The sequence below is a fragment of the Anabas testudineus genome, chromosome 1, assembly GCF_900324465.2.
Source record: "Anabas testudineus chromosome 1, fAnaTes1.2, whole genome shotgun sequence".
NCBI lineage: Eukaryota > Metazoa > Chordata > Actinopteri > Anabantiformes > Anabantidae > Anabas > Anabas testudineus.
The window spans coordinates 15,746,275-15,760,737 of record NC_046610.1 but is presented as its reverse complement, the minus strand read 5'-3'; the positions used below and the strand labels follow the sequence as shown (position 1 = coordinate 15,760,737).

The 14,463-nt window shown below is 39.7% G+C and overlaps 1 protein-coding gene across 1 annotated transcript in view; it reads right to left on the bottom strand.

Moving 5' to 3' along the window:
* The window catches only part of LOC113162216 (alpha-1,6-mannosylglycoprotein 6-beta-N-acetylglucosaminyltransferase B-like), a 104,770-nt gene that overhangs the window by 52,860 nt on the left and 37,447 nt on the right, over positions 1 to 14,463 (bottom strand). Inside the window, exons 4-6 of the mRNA XM_026360249.1 lie at positions 11,444 to 11,553; positions 1,874 to 1,950; positions 1,307 to 1,486 (exon numbers count right to left, since the gene is read on the bottom strand). Coding sequence (XP_026216034.1) covers positions 1,307 to 1,486; positions 1,874 to 1,950; positions 11,444 to 11,553 — 367 coding nt within the window. The remainder of the gene's footprint in view (positions 1 to 1,306; positions 1,487 to 1,873; positions 1,951 to 11,443; positions 11,554 to 14,463) is intronic.

Below are 14,463 nucleotides of genomic sequence, written 5' to 3'. Positions count from 1 at the left end.
CCATCTTCTTTCACTTATCCGGGGGTGGGGCAGGGGTGGCAGTCTAAGCAGAGATGCCCAAAACAAAACTGGTTCCTCTTAATGTGGAGGAGCAGTGACTACTCTGTTCTTCTCTCTGGTGACCAAGCTTCTCACCCTATCTGTAATGGTCAGCTCTGGACCATAGGTGTGAGTAGGAATGTAGACAGAGCGGTAAATCGAGAGCTACGGCTTTCAGCTCAGCTCCTTCTTCACCACAACACACCTGCACATCGACCACATGGCTGCTGCCGACGCACTCATTCGTCTATGAACCAACCTCTGAGTCCTCAGCCTCTGCTTCCTCTATAGAAGGTGTGTCAACAGGGTATAGGAGTTCCTCGAAATATTCCTTCCACCGTCCAACAACGTCCCCCAGTCGATTGTGTTTTGTAATTTTGCAAGTCCTACATAATTAAAACTAGAAATACCACATTACATGTAGCTGTATGCCTCTGCCGCCTCTGACCACCAAAATCTAATCAGTTTATCCTTGACCCAAATGACACTTTTTTGCCAAATTTTAAGAAATTCCCTCAAGGTGTTTCTGAGACGTCATGTTCGCAACAAAAACTGGACGAGCATCAGGTTACCTGACTTTTGACCTTTAGTACCTTTAGTAAAAATTTAATCAGTTCATCACTGAGTCAAAGTTGTCAATCAATTTTGAAGAAATTCCTTCAAAGCCTTCTTCAGATATCGCATTCACAAGAACGGGGCCACAGGACTGAATGAGCATAATCTAATCAGTTCAATAAATCCAAGTTGCCAGTTGTCAACCAGGCCAGGCTTCCAACCTCTGTGGTCATTTACATAATTAACAATTCTAAACTGTATATTTGATCACTTCATTATCATTATTTAATCAACACAAAAATATGCTTTTCCATTAAAAGTGAGGACATTTCTAACTGGTGTCCAGCTTTTGAACGGTAAAGTCAGTACTAACGTTATCTAAAACTTCCTTGATGCATGTAAGTGTTACTTTAAGTTGGTTAAATTGAGATGGTGAGTGAATGTAGATGTCGCTCACTGGAGATGTCATGATAGCTATCCTACGGCTCAGGTTCACTCTATCTACTTTCATTCATATCATATGAATACATATTTTATTAGGCTAAAAAAGCGAAGGACATTTGGTAACTTGAACAAACTGTTGTAGCATCAGTGTTATTTCAATTAGTCAGACACAGTATGAAACCATCTCTAGCATGTACAGTGTGTCTTGTCTACAGTAACTTTTTTGCTTAGTCTTTTTTTTTTGTGTTAGTGTTTTTTTGTCCCTCACCTGTCTCCTGGGAGGCTTTGCCAGCTCTGCATGTTGTGTGGGAGGGCTGCTGTGGTTCCTCCAGGTCAGAGGGGGGCAGAACCACTCCACCTCGCTCAGGTAGATGAGAAATGAGCAGTCTGACCCATCGACGCCATAGAAGGCATAGCAAGGGTCTGATGTCCAGCGTGCACGCATCCACTGGGGGATTTACAAAGAGAAATATGCATGACACACAACTCAAAATCATATCACATGTGAAAAAACAATCCTGGGTATTTTGCCATCTAGCTAATAGTAACATATATGATTTAACACAAATGCTAAACAATAACTATAACTTATATATATATATATATATATATATATATATATATATATATATATATATATATATAACAAAAAGTAATAATTTGAAAGAACTTTAGTGTTCCTAGGAAGTAGAGGAGGTAAAATACCTAAAATGTTTGCTTGTTATTACACAGAGACCCTGTGTGCACAGAAGAATTACTCCATCTTCTTATTACTAAGCTACAAATTGCTCAAAAACACAACAAAGTACAATGATATTCAAAGTAAATCTCTTACATCTACTTTCCCAGGACACTCTGGAAAGCGTGGGTCTCTTGGTACCTCACATTGGCTCGATGTCCCCTCTCTCACTGCTGGAAAGACAGAGAATGTATTTTTACTTTCAATAATAAAAAGGATGGACACTTTCTACAAGGGAGTCTGTGATAAGCTAGAATCCACTCACATTAGAAAAAAAAAAAAAAACAAGCTAAATAATCAATTGATATAAGTAAGTGAAATACAAGTTTCATTCGTCTGATCTACCCACAATCACTGTCACATCATTAGTCTATAGGCTCACTGGCTCAGCTTAGATAAAGCAGTTGCCTTTAATGTAAATGTATAATTGTAATGGAAATTTAAGCTCTTTGCATCTCCTGATATCTAACTTCCTCAAACACAACCTTCTGTTTTCTCACCAAAGTATGAAACAAATGTTGTCTTTTGATCAAGCCGTCTGGGTCTCTCAGGAACTATCACCTGGGTGTAAGATCCTACGGGAAACTCCTTCAAACCCACATCCCAGAAAGATAGTGACAACACTTACAAATGACAAAAGGTTGTGAAACCTACCTGGGGGGTGTTCCCCAGGTATAAAAGCCCTGATTTTCCTTTGTCCGGGGTCTTTCTTCGTTCTAACCATTTAGTGTGTTTGATTGACCTTCTTTGCAAAGAATAAACCTTGTCGGCCGGCAGAAGTCTCCATTTCCTTACTCACCAGAGCAGAGAAAATTTCCACAACAGTTTGGTGTCAGAAGTGGGATCCCACGAGCAGCCGTCTGGGACGGAACGCGGACAGCGACAGGCCATCCTGGAAGAAAGGTTTTCCAGCCTCCAAACCTCAAACCCTTCTGAGAAGGGAGGACTGACCGCAGTCGCCCCAGATCGTTGCCGCTGGGATTCCAAGAACGCAATTTAGCGAAATTCATCTGGTGAGCACTGAAATATTGACTTTTAAATTTTTAAATTTGGGGTTAAATTGATGTAATATTTCCTTTCTCTTATTATCCATAATTGAGTCGGTTTTATTATTTGTACCATTAAACGAAATAACAGGTCTTATTATTTGTTCCTTAAACGAAATATAAGGTTCTACATTTACATTTACATTTAGTCAATTTGGAGACGGGCATTTCATCACATGCCACAACTTTGTATCGCTATAATATCTGCGATACGCTTTTACCCAAAGTGACTTTTATCTGTTTCAAGAGATTACTTGTACCATAAAACAATATAGAAGGTTTAATAGCTGTTTTTTCACATTTTACATTTATTGATTTAGTAGACGCTTTTATCCAAAGCGAGTTCTATCGGTTTAGTTGTACCATAAAACGATATAGAAGATTTAAATAGCTGTTTTTTCTTACATTTACTCATTTAGCAGACGCTTTTATCTAAAGCAAACAAGGCAAGCAAACAAAATAACGAAAATAAGGGTCTTAGCATTTGTTCCTTAAACGAAATACCGGCTTTTATCACTTGTGCCTAACAGAGTGGTCTTTATAGAGACGTCTGTATCGTAGCTGTCGCGCGTGGCCTCCACATTTGAGATGGGGAGTACGTTTTCCGGGGAGCGTGAGTCTCCGGAGGGACCGATTGTGGATGTTATGAGAAAGAAATATGGGGATAAAAGCTTAAAATTTTTAAATGTCTGGACAGCTGAGTTTGGATTTCCAATAGGGGGATCCCTCAGTCTCAAAAACATAGCACAATTAGAAGAAAAACTAAAAGGAAAAGAGCAACAAATGAGAAGAAAAAAGAATATTGCTGTTAAAAAATTAGAAATAATGGAAATGCAAAAAGAATGTTTTCAGATGTGGAAAGGGGAAGCAGAGACCCGGAATAGGAAAACAATGCAGAAACAACTACCCTTTTCACAAGAAAAAACTGAAACTCAAGTAAAGCAGAATTTAAATACACAAAGAACACCAGACTCGCAGATCTCCTCTTCTTTGTTTCCAGAGTTGTCGGCTTTGAAGCTGGATCCAGACCTCGACGGCAACCCAACCCTTCCTTCTTCAGCTCCACCACCATACAACCCCACAACACTCAGAAGACAAGAAAGAGATTCCACTACACCACAACAAAGTACAGATTCTGAAGCAGCTCATCCTGAAATACCTGGTCCACCACAAAACTCGACGACCACATCTTCTCCAATTGCACATAGACTGCGCCATCCCAACCAAAATGCAGCCTTCAACATGCCCATGGTTGAAGTATCTGGACCAGAAGGCGCAACTTTAGTTTTTCGTCCATGGACTTCTGCTGACATCACAGCAGCCTCACAACATCTACCCAACCCCACAACATCAGGAAAAATATTTACTGAACAACTCCTCACATTTTGTCAAGAATTTAAACCCACAATGAATGAACTAAAGAGACTCTTGATCACCAAGATGAAACCCACTGACTGGCAAAAAATATCTCGCAAATTCCCATATATTGACGTCCGATGCAAACACATCACCTGGGAGGATGAATCTAATGCCCAATACAGAGATGCTGTCCGTCATCTTTGTGATGCATTCACTCATGCCTTTCCTGTAAAAGTTAACATGGAAAAAATCACGGCCTGCAAACAAAAGGATGACGAAAATCCTGATGAATTTCTCACTCGCCTGACAGAAGTATTCAACACCAACAGCGGCCTTCAACTGCCTGAAGAGGTAGGCAACACTCCAGATGTGTGGGAAATTCATCTCTGCAATTACTTTTTAAATGGACTACAACCAGACATTTCCTCAGCTGTTAAGAGTTCCTGCATTGGATGGAATGACGCACGCCTGTCTGAGCTTCGTAGACATGCCATACATGCCTATAACCAAACACTCACAAGGAAAAAGATAAAAGAAGAGACAAACCAGAAGGAGCTTCATTTGGCAGCAATAACCATGTATAACACAGTCAGAGAACAGAGACAATCAAGCTATGATCGTAGAAGGAATAATCGCAGTCACCACAAGAACTGGAGAATAAAACCCTCAAATGATATTTGTCACCTCTGTGGCCAACATGGACATTGGAAACGTGATTGTCACAGGTATACCACAGCAGCACCGGAAGACAAGTCGGATTGACAGAGGATGAGGGTTGTCGGAGAGGAATGGATTCCTGCTGACAAGCCAAACCAACTCATGAGACAAAAGGACGGTACTGCACCCACACACACATACTGAACACAAGAATACACAATCCACTGAGATCTCAAACAACTGTTATTACTCTAACATATATTCAGTATACATCTGCCCACATTAAGTGTAAAATATATGTACTCTGTTGATTCATCAGGGCAAACAGTTAGAGAGAACATCCCCCTTCCACTCAAAGGTGTGGATAAATCTTTACAAATTTTAAACATGCCTTCCTACTCTCTGAAGTAAGAAGGACAAAGACCTGATGTGCAAATTAGGCCTCTGTTTGATCTCAACCCCAGACAGTGTCAAAGTCCACAGGCTATCTGATCTGGAACCAAATTGTTCACACTCCTTTGTTCACCATACCCCAGACCTGACACATACATATCAATGGAAGTTGCAAACAACAACGATCTCTTCTGAGTTCTTTACAGAAACAAGGACACTAGCTTCAACGGCTGCAACAGACTTCATGGCACCAGAGGATGTGCGTTGCACCTCTCATGTGCCACCAGGACCTGATGAGCCATATGAGAAAGTTGGTTGAGGGAAAGCTCTGACGAACATGTATTCACACATCAGAACAGCGGATTAATCGATTTTATTTTCACCAAAATTGCAGTGATATATTAAAAGTTTGACATATTTTGTGCACACTCAACAACAACAATCCAGCTGGTACCAAAAAAGCGCTTCTAACATTTTATTTTTTTTTCTTCTTAATCTTTTTCCTTTTGCATGAATAACAACTTACCTAACTAACTACAAACTAACCTAACTATTACAACCCTATAGGAAGTCCCCAAGACACTGTGGGCTGTCAGTAAAATATATATTGATGACCTCATAATATGCAATCCAACGAAAGAGCAGTGTGAAGCAAACAGTCAAACTCCTGAAGCATCTGGCTAAAAAGGGTCACAAAGCCAGCTTGTCTAAAAGTTCAATTTGTCCAGGGAAAAGTTGTTTTCCTAGGTCATGTCATCACTTCTGCAGGGAAAACTCTTTCACCAAAAAGAGCAGATGCAATTCAGAATCTTCCAAAATCCTACCAACCTTTTCCCCATTCTAGATAATGAACAAGAACATAATTGTGTTGCTGTCTTCCAACAGGTTTCCTCCCCAAGGCCAGATCTGCAAAACACACCCCTAACTAACCCTGACTTTCTTTTTGCAGATGACTCTACCTCGCGTGACCACAAACAGATCACAACAGAGTTGGATTTGCTGTTGTCACTAACCATGAGACTCTTGTCTCAGATTTACTATTCTGCACAAGCTGCAGAACTGATAACATTGACAGACTAGCTAGCAACAAAGATCAACCATCTACACTGAATCTACATATGCATTTGGTGTCGTATATGATTTCGGCACTTTATGTAAACACAGACAGTTACTGAAATCTGATGGAACACCCACTAACCACCATGACAAGGTTGTGGCTCTGTTAGATGCCGTGCTACGCCCAAAATCGATTGCTGTTTGTAAATGCCTGGCTCACTCTAACAACTCAGACTCTTTCTCTCTAGGAAATGCAAAAGCTGATGCCACTGCAAAGAACTGCTCTCCAACCTTTCATCTTCAATCCTGTATTTATTTCAACCCCAATCTCTTTACCCACCTCTCTTACAGCAATACAGTCCTTTGCCACACAACAAGAGAATCTGTTGTGGAATCGCTGTGGTGCCACACAGACAGAGGCAGTGTGGTGGGAACCTGATAACAAACATGACCTGTCTAACAATTTCTTTCCTCACTTTACAAAACTGACACATGGGCTAAACCATGTGTCAAAAGGGGGGAATATTGGACGCCATAACTCAACACTGGTTCACCAAAGGCTTTTTAGTTCAGGCTCAGTTCAGGCTCAGAAGTTCTGTCAATCATGCATGGTTTTGTGCTACACACAACACAGTCTCTCAACAGATGAAGTCAGCCCTTCCACCACCAGCTTCCACATCACTCCATGACCTCCAACCAGGGAACTGGGTGGTGACAAAGGACCTCAGAAGAAAAGGCTGACACTCCAAATGCTGGCGAGGCCCATTCCAGGTGCTCCTGACAACACACACTGCTATGAAGATCGCAGAGAGATCTACATGGATACACGCTGCCTGCAGAACTCAGCTGTCAACGTGAGCTGAGCCAACAGAGGAACTCAGCTGACAACGAGAGGACCGACAATGGGAGGAACACCAACAGGAGAACCGCCAACGGGAGAACGTCAACGTCAGAACATCAACGGGAGAACGTCAACGTCAGAACCGGCAACGGGAGAACCGGCAACGGGAGAACCGGCAACAGGCGAACCGTCAACGCGAGGACCGACAACGCGAGGAAGGACAGAGCGAGGATGGCAAAGCACAAGAAGAGAGGACACGAGGAACCAATCTGTACATTCAACATACACCAACCGGAAGTGCAGGACTGAGAACCCAAAACATCTCCACAGAACTACACAATGCACCACTGACTTTCTACTGACACCTACACCTACACACCTGCCAAAACTGTCATTCTGACAAGAGGACACAATGCAAACACTAATGATGCCGACCAAAATTCAGCTTTGTTTCACATTCTTGATCCATATCATTACTTCAGCTCAGATTCGGACTCTGATGATGACATTCTGTAAACAATCCCTCTTTTCCATTTTCTCTTAAACAACTGCCATGATGATACATTTTAAAATCCAGGGAAATTAATGTGTTAGATAATTCAGTTGTGATTATTATTATTTTTCTTTTTATTATTTCTTTTATTTTACATAATTTTAATCTTTTTTGTTTTTGTTTTTGTTTTGTTTTTGTTTTTGTTTTTGTTTTGTTTTTTGTTTTTTCTGTTACTGCTGATCAAGTATCTTTGCTTTGTATTTTATTTCTACTACTCTTCTTTTCTGTTCCGTTTTTTTTCCATCATTGTCTAATGGTAATAGAAATTCTTTTTTTTTTTTCAACTCATATTATTTTATTTATTATAAGTTTTTTTTCTGTTGTTGTTGTTATCATCTCAGTTGTGACTATTTTTCTATTTTTACTTTTTTTTTTTTTTTTTTTTTTCTTCTTTCTTCTCTTTTCTGTTATTGTTGACTAACGGCCAAGCATCTTTGCTTTGTATTATCTTATTTCTACTACTATTTTTTTTTATTATTATTATTATTTATTTTTTATTCCGTCATTGTCTAATGGTTAACGACTCATATTATTATTTTATTTTTATTTATTTTATTTTATTTTATTTTATTTTATTTTATTTTATTTTATTTTATTTTATTTTATTTTATTTTTATCTAATGATTAATGAATAATCAAAAGGGAGGAATTGTAATGGAAATTTAAGCTCTTTGCATCTCCTGATATCTAACTTCCTCAAACACAACCTTCTGTTTTCTCACCAAAGTATGAAACAAATGTTGTCTTTTGATCAAGCCGTCTGGGTCTCTCAGGAACTATCACCTGGGTGTAAGATCCTACGGGAAACTCCTTCAAACCCACATCCCAGAAAGATAGTGACAACACTTACAAATGACAAAAGGTTGTGAAACCTACCTGGGGGGTGTTCCCCAGGTATAAAAGCCCTGATTTTCCTTTGTCCGGGGTCTTTCTTCGTTCTAACCATTTAGTGTGTTTGATTGACCTTCTTTGCAAAGAATAAACCTTGTCGGCCGGCAGAAGTCTCCATTTCCTTACTCACCAGAGCAGAGAAAATTTCCACAACAATTCTCCAGTAAGGATAATGATTCACAGCAATCAGCTAGTGTAATATTATCTATCAGCTCATTTAGCAGCATATGGACGATGTCAAAGCCTCTTTAAAATTCACGCTTTAATCAATTTACTTTCACTAGATCACTGCAGACATGAACTTGATCCTCAGGCTCCCCCCTCAGAACAGCTAGGTTCCAACAACATTTGCATACAGCCTTTCTCTACTCACCTGTGGACATTTTATGGCACTATTACATTTTGCCCTCAACAACGTTGTTTCCATTGTATGCATATGTTCTGTCGAAGCCTATAAAATCAAGGAGGCTCCCCCTTTGCAACATCAGACTACAGCTTCTCTACTGCAGTGCACACTATTCACTGGCCCTGTCTCCCACTGCTGCCAACCATCCCAGGGTTACGCTAGCATGCACGTCTGATCACTTAGCCTAAACTCACTGCATTAATTGCTCCACTGACTTAGTTAACTGCCTCTGTGCTAGTGATGTGAGAAAAAAGAAGGGAAGAGAGACAGAGGGATCGAAGAGAGGACTGAAATAATCTTCTCCATGAATGAACGAAAGCATTTCTCATTGTTGATCTGTCTTTTAAACCATTCTCTCTCCTTCTTTTTCTCTCTAGACCAACAAATTTGCCTTCTCTGTAGATTCCGTCTGTTTCCATTTGCCTAATGAAAAAGAGACATTTCTCCACATAAGTCTTCCCTAGGGCTTCCTTCCATCGACTGAAAGAAAAAAAAAAAAACCCCACTGGCTGCAAATATGATTACAATAGCAGCCACTGTAGCAACAATTGGAAATGTGGTCAAGTAACTAGATAAAAACTTGACTGTCGTCCCTGCAAGACAGGACATAAAAGCTTTGTCAGTGCTTGAGGGAAAGGAAATTCTAATCACGTCCTCTGTCTCTCTCTTTCCCCTGTCATTCCCCTCTCGCACATGCCTGACCACGAGATAAATAAACCACCACTGAGCCGTATGATAATAAAGTCTGCCGGCACTGTTTCAATTCATCTGTGATTAGAGAAAGCAGCAATGTTTTCATTTTGGCATGTGCTGTTGTCTCTGCAGATGCAGTGGGGAAAGACAAAAGGAGATGTAATACTCATTTATTCTCATGTAAAGAGTTGGGCAATTACCCTCAAGAGAAAAAAATGGAGAAAGGGGGAAAGAATGGTGGTTATTATGTGTGTGTCTAAGTGTGTGAGTTTGTGCACTTTCACAGGCTCGGTATTATTTAGCTTTTGATTAAAAAATGTGCAAAACAACAGGAAAAACAGTGTTGGATGGAAGCAATAAAACAATGGTATGATACAGTATACAGAGATGACCATGGTGGCCACTATGCTTCCCCACTATTTCTTATTTATGTACTTTATTACCTTATATTTCTAAAAAAGGGGGTATTAAGAAAACCAGTGTGCTATAAATGCTTCCTGGTTTTAACCAAACAAAACTCTCACAACTCTCAGATCTTGATGCATTCAGTTGTCAGTTGATGTGACTTATTTTTAACTTATATGATAACACATTGTTTTGTTATGGTTCTTTATGGTTTCATGTTTTCTGTGTGAAAGACTGTCAAACTGTGACTGTCTGTGTATTTTGGCAGGTTGTCCTAAGCAATTTGCTTCAGTGTGAAAATCAGCAAGACATCCTCAATTACACAGATGTGTGTGCGACTGTTACTGCCTCTGTTACTCTGCATGTGTGTGCCTCTCATTATATTTTGTATTCTCCTCTATTATAACAGCAGCTACAAAGCATTAATTTGTCCTAATTGCACTTACTATTTAAGTAGTAGTAAGCATTGCAGTGCAACATTCTGCTGTAGTGCTTGTACCACTAATTTCTTATTTAAATAATTTTTTTCTTGAATGAGTAATGCAGAATCGTGCTGTGTATTACATACTGTCGATTGTATGGCTCTATTACGCCTCTGTAACACCATATATGTGGTCACTGGTACAGGCTGTATGCCATGTGGGGACTTGGCTGTTAATCAAATGGAAGTCACATTGACTCAAAGCATCTGCCAAATGAGTGTAATGCAACTAATGCTGCAGGAGGGGGGCAGAATGATTTGAGTGTCAGTTATGTGACTCATACTGTAGCTTTTTGTGTTTAGGGCTTGTAATTATGTGTCTGAAAGTTATACCTACTTAACGTCAATCAGAAACTGGGGAACTAGGAGAATGGTGTTAGGTGGTGTCTCTCATAACTATCTAATGGGCATATACAAGTAGCTAACTAGACATTAGGTAATGCTCAGAGAGTTACGAGAAAGCTACTGTTTGTCGTAGTTCAACAATTTCTGATAACATTAGGTGGGCATGACAGAGCTTTAGACATATATCCATGCATAGAAAAAACAATATAAAAGCTTAATTCATATAAAGTGTGCACTACAAACACTAGCGTTTTTGATAATCACTCAATCTAAACCAGTGCAAAACAAAATTCAGTTTTCAGCATCTGTCACCTCCACAGTAACTGTCCATTTACTGGGTCCAGCAAATCTTACCTGTGTTAAAGTTAACAGGGAGAGTGAGTAATTAATACATATATGTCACACCATATGGGAAATTACAACCAGTATACCTCTTAGCACCACATTCATACCACTCACTTCTTTTGTCAAATGTTATATTATATTATATTATTATTATATCATACATTATAAAGAGGTTAAATGTTATTCATACTGTACCTCTCCCTTGCATCATGCTGTTTTGCAATATCTGCTCCACTCTGATGGCCATGTTGGAGACATTCTGGGCTATAGCTTGAATCCTCTCCACCAGGCCAGCTGGTTGAAACCTACACAAACAAAAACACAATTTAAAAGGGAAGAAGATGTAAAGGTGTCATGCACAAAAAATACATCTGCGTTGGGGTAGTGGGTCTCTATCATGCCAACACTCACCCAATCAACTTTTCAAAATTCCTGTTATCACCCGTTCTTCCTCTCCCAGCAGTGCCACCTCCTCCATCTGTATTCTTTAGCCAGCCTTTTCCTACTTCAAATTCTTCCTCCCTCACCTCAGTCATGGGTTCCTCTCTTTCCTCTTCAGATATTCTCCTCATTTACTAGTTTCTCATTGTTTCTACTTTATTTTGTTTCACTCTTTTCTCCCAATTCTTCTCACTTGTCTCTCCTTCCTTGCTTGCTTCCCCTCCCTGCCCGTTCTACATCTCCACAGATGTAGTGTTAGTGTTAGTGGGAGATGCAAATTGGTAGACACTTGATTGGAGCGTAAAATAGAAAAAGACCTGTGCTGTTAATACCACTTCCTCTGTGGGATGAGAGACTTCCCATTCACACTAACACATTGTGTGTATTTCTGTATATGTTGTACCGGTTTCAATCTATTTGTAATTCTACATAATCTCACAGCATCAGACTGCATGACTGCACATCATGCAAAGCTAACCCTGCACCACACATGCTTGTCCTGCTGTGCCCATTATGTCCATTTAAATGAAACTGATTTCAGTGTGCATTGTGTGTGTGTGTGTGTGTGTGTGTGCGTGCGCGTGTACTTTCCTGTTTCTCTGTATTGTCTAATCAGAAGATAATATTAACCCTCATTAAAGCCAGGGCCTTAAATGCAACATAATAACGCATCATCAGAGATGATGATCAAGATTATTGATTGTGTGTGTGTGTGTGTGTGTGTGTGTACACAGTGGAATACAAGTCTCCTTATCTAACTAAATACCAGATATGAAAAGGAAGTAAAACAATTGTGGGGCTGAGGGATTATGTGTGGGGGGAGGAAGGTGTATTTGCTGCTTTGCAAAGAGTAAACAAAAATAGAGACAGCCATCAAACTCGCATGCAGTCTCTGTGCTCCATTAACAGCTTTGTAAGTGTCACTTCTAAGAAAAGCTAAGTGTGTTTACATCCTATTTAATATGTTCAGTACAACAGAAAAGCCATTATTTTCTAGTTCATGTGTATTTCAGGGATAATAACCGTCTCCAAAATTTAGACACATACATTAGTGTGAAAGTATAAAGTGAATGCAGGATTTTTGTTGCACAAGGTAAAAGCCTCTAACAGTATATACTACAGTAGTTCTTTATGTTATTTAGCACAGCGTGGGGGTGAAGCTCAAGCAAATCTTCATTAAGTTTGTTGCTCATTTCTATTCCTGCAAGAATTCGTGGCCCTAGTTTACTAGTAGCTTTAACCACTAAGTAGTTTTACAAACTGTGGTCAAATTAAAATATTTAAAAATACTATTTCTCTGTGCTTAAACATAGAGGGGAGCAGTGATATTGGATGGGAAATAGCAAAAAGAAATAGAGTTTGTGCTGAATTCTAAGTTCAGTGCTGAATGCAAACATTGTCCAGACTCTGTATCTGTGTCTGACGCCTCCTAACTTACAGCTAGCATTTGTACAAGTAGTACATTGGCTGATTAGTGTGAATAAACACAGACTTCCACAAACAATCTGCCAGTGAGCGAAAGATGTCGGGGTCTCCAGCATTAACATTAGCTGGCAAAAGTGCTGCAGGCTAATGACAGATAATAAACAATAATTGTACTGGAGTGCATTTTATTAAGAACTGTTTCCTAACACTTAACACTGAATCTCGGAGATGCCAACATAAGCTCCATCTATCCATCTATGTTGTGCGTAATTTACTTCAGTTAGTTCAGTCGCTGCATGTCTGCTGCAGTTATTTTACCGATTGTAACTACTTTTTACAAATTGTCATAAGCAAAAAAGGAAATTAAACATTGAGACAGTAACCACCTGTTTGGAGGGAGGGATTTCGCCCTCACATGGAAGCAGTGACCCCATTACATCGCCAGTACCGTTCATTCATTTTCCTCACTTATCTGGGTCTGGGTTACAAGGTTTTCCACTTGTCCTTCTCTCTAGCCATGGCCTTCAGTTGTTCCTGAAGGGCATTTCTATATATTTCTGGGCCAGATGGGGTATTTAATCCCTTCAGTGTGCTCCAGGTTACTGTTTTGTCCCAGGCTAGTTGGACGTGACTGGACTACATCCAGAGAGGAGCATCCAGGTGATTTAGAGATGAGATGCCCAAACTTTAACGAACTCCTTCAATGCAAATGAGCAGTGGTTGTTTTGTGCACTTCTTCTATCTACAGTATGAGCCCAGTGTGTGAGTCCAGCCACCCTGACAAAGAAAGTCACTTTTGACTTGGTCTCATTCTTTTAGTTATTACACAAAACTCTACATTACACATTGATTGACTGGTAAGTAGTGAGCTTTACCTTCAGGCTAAGCTTTCTATTGCATATTCTACTGCTGCTGCACTATATCTTCAAGAACAAGATTATATGATATTTGAACTATATGCTACTTCTGGCAGTGACTCTCTCTACACCTGAAGGGAGCAATCTGTTTTCGTCATTTCCTGGCAGATTACCTCCATCTCATGGACTCAGAGATGGAGGTGTTGACCCTCATTGATTTCACACTTTGCTATAAACTTTCCGGTTTTATTTAACTGACCTCTAACGTCCATATTGCGGAGGAATAAATAAAGATATTGTACATATGTATAGTTGTGTTTCTACACAACAGCTTTGGAAGAGTAGGAAATAATTTTCATTATTGTCAGTGTGGTTAATGCCACAAATGGATTTCCTCTAAGGAGCCAACAGACACTAAATAAAAAAATCTCACTGTGTAACTAAACCTTTCTAAACATGCTTGACGGGAAAGCCCCTGAAATAGACTTATCC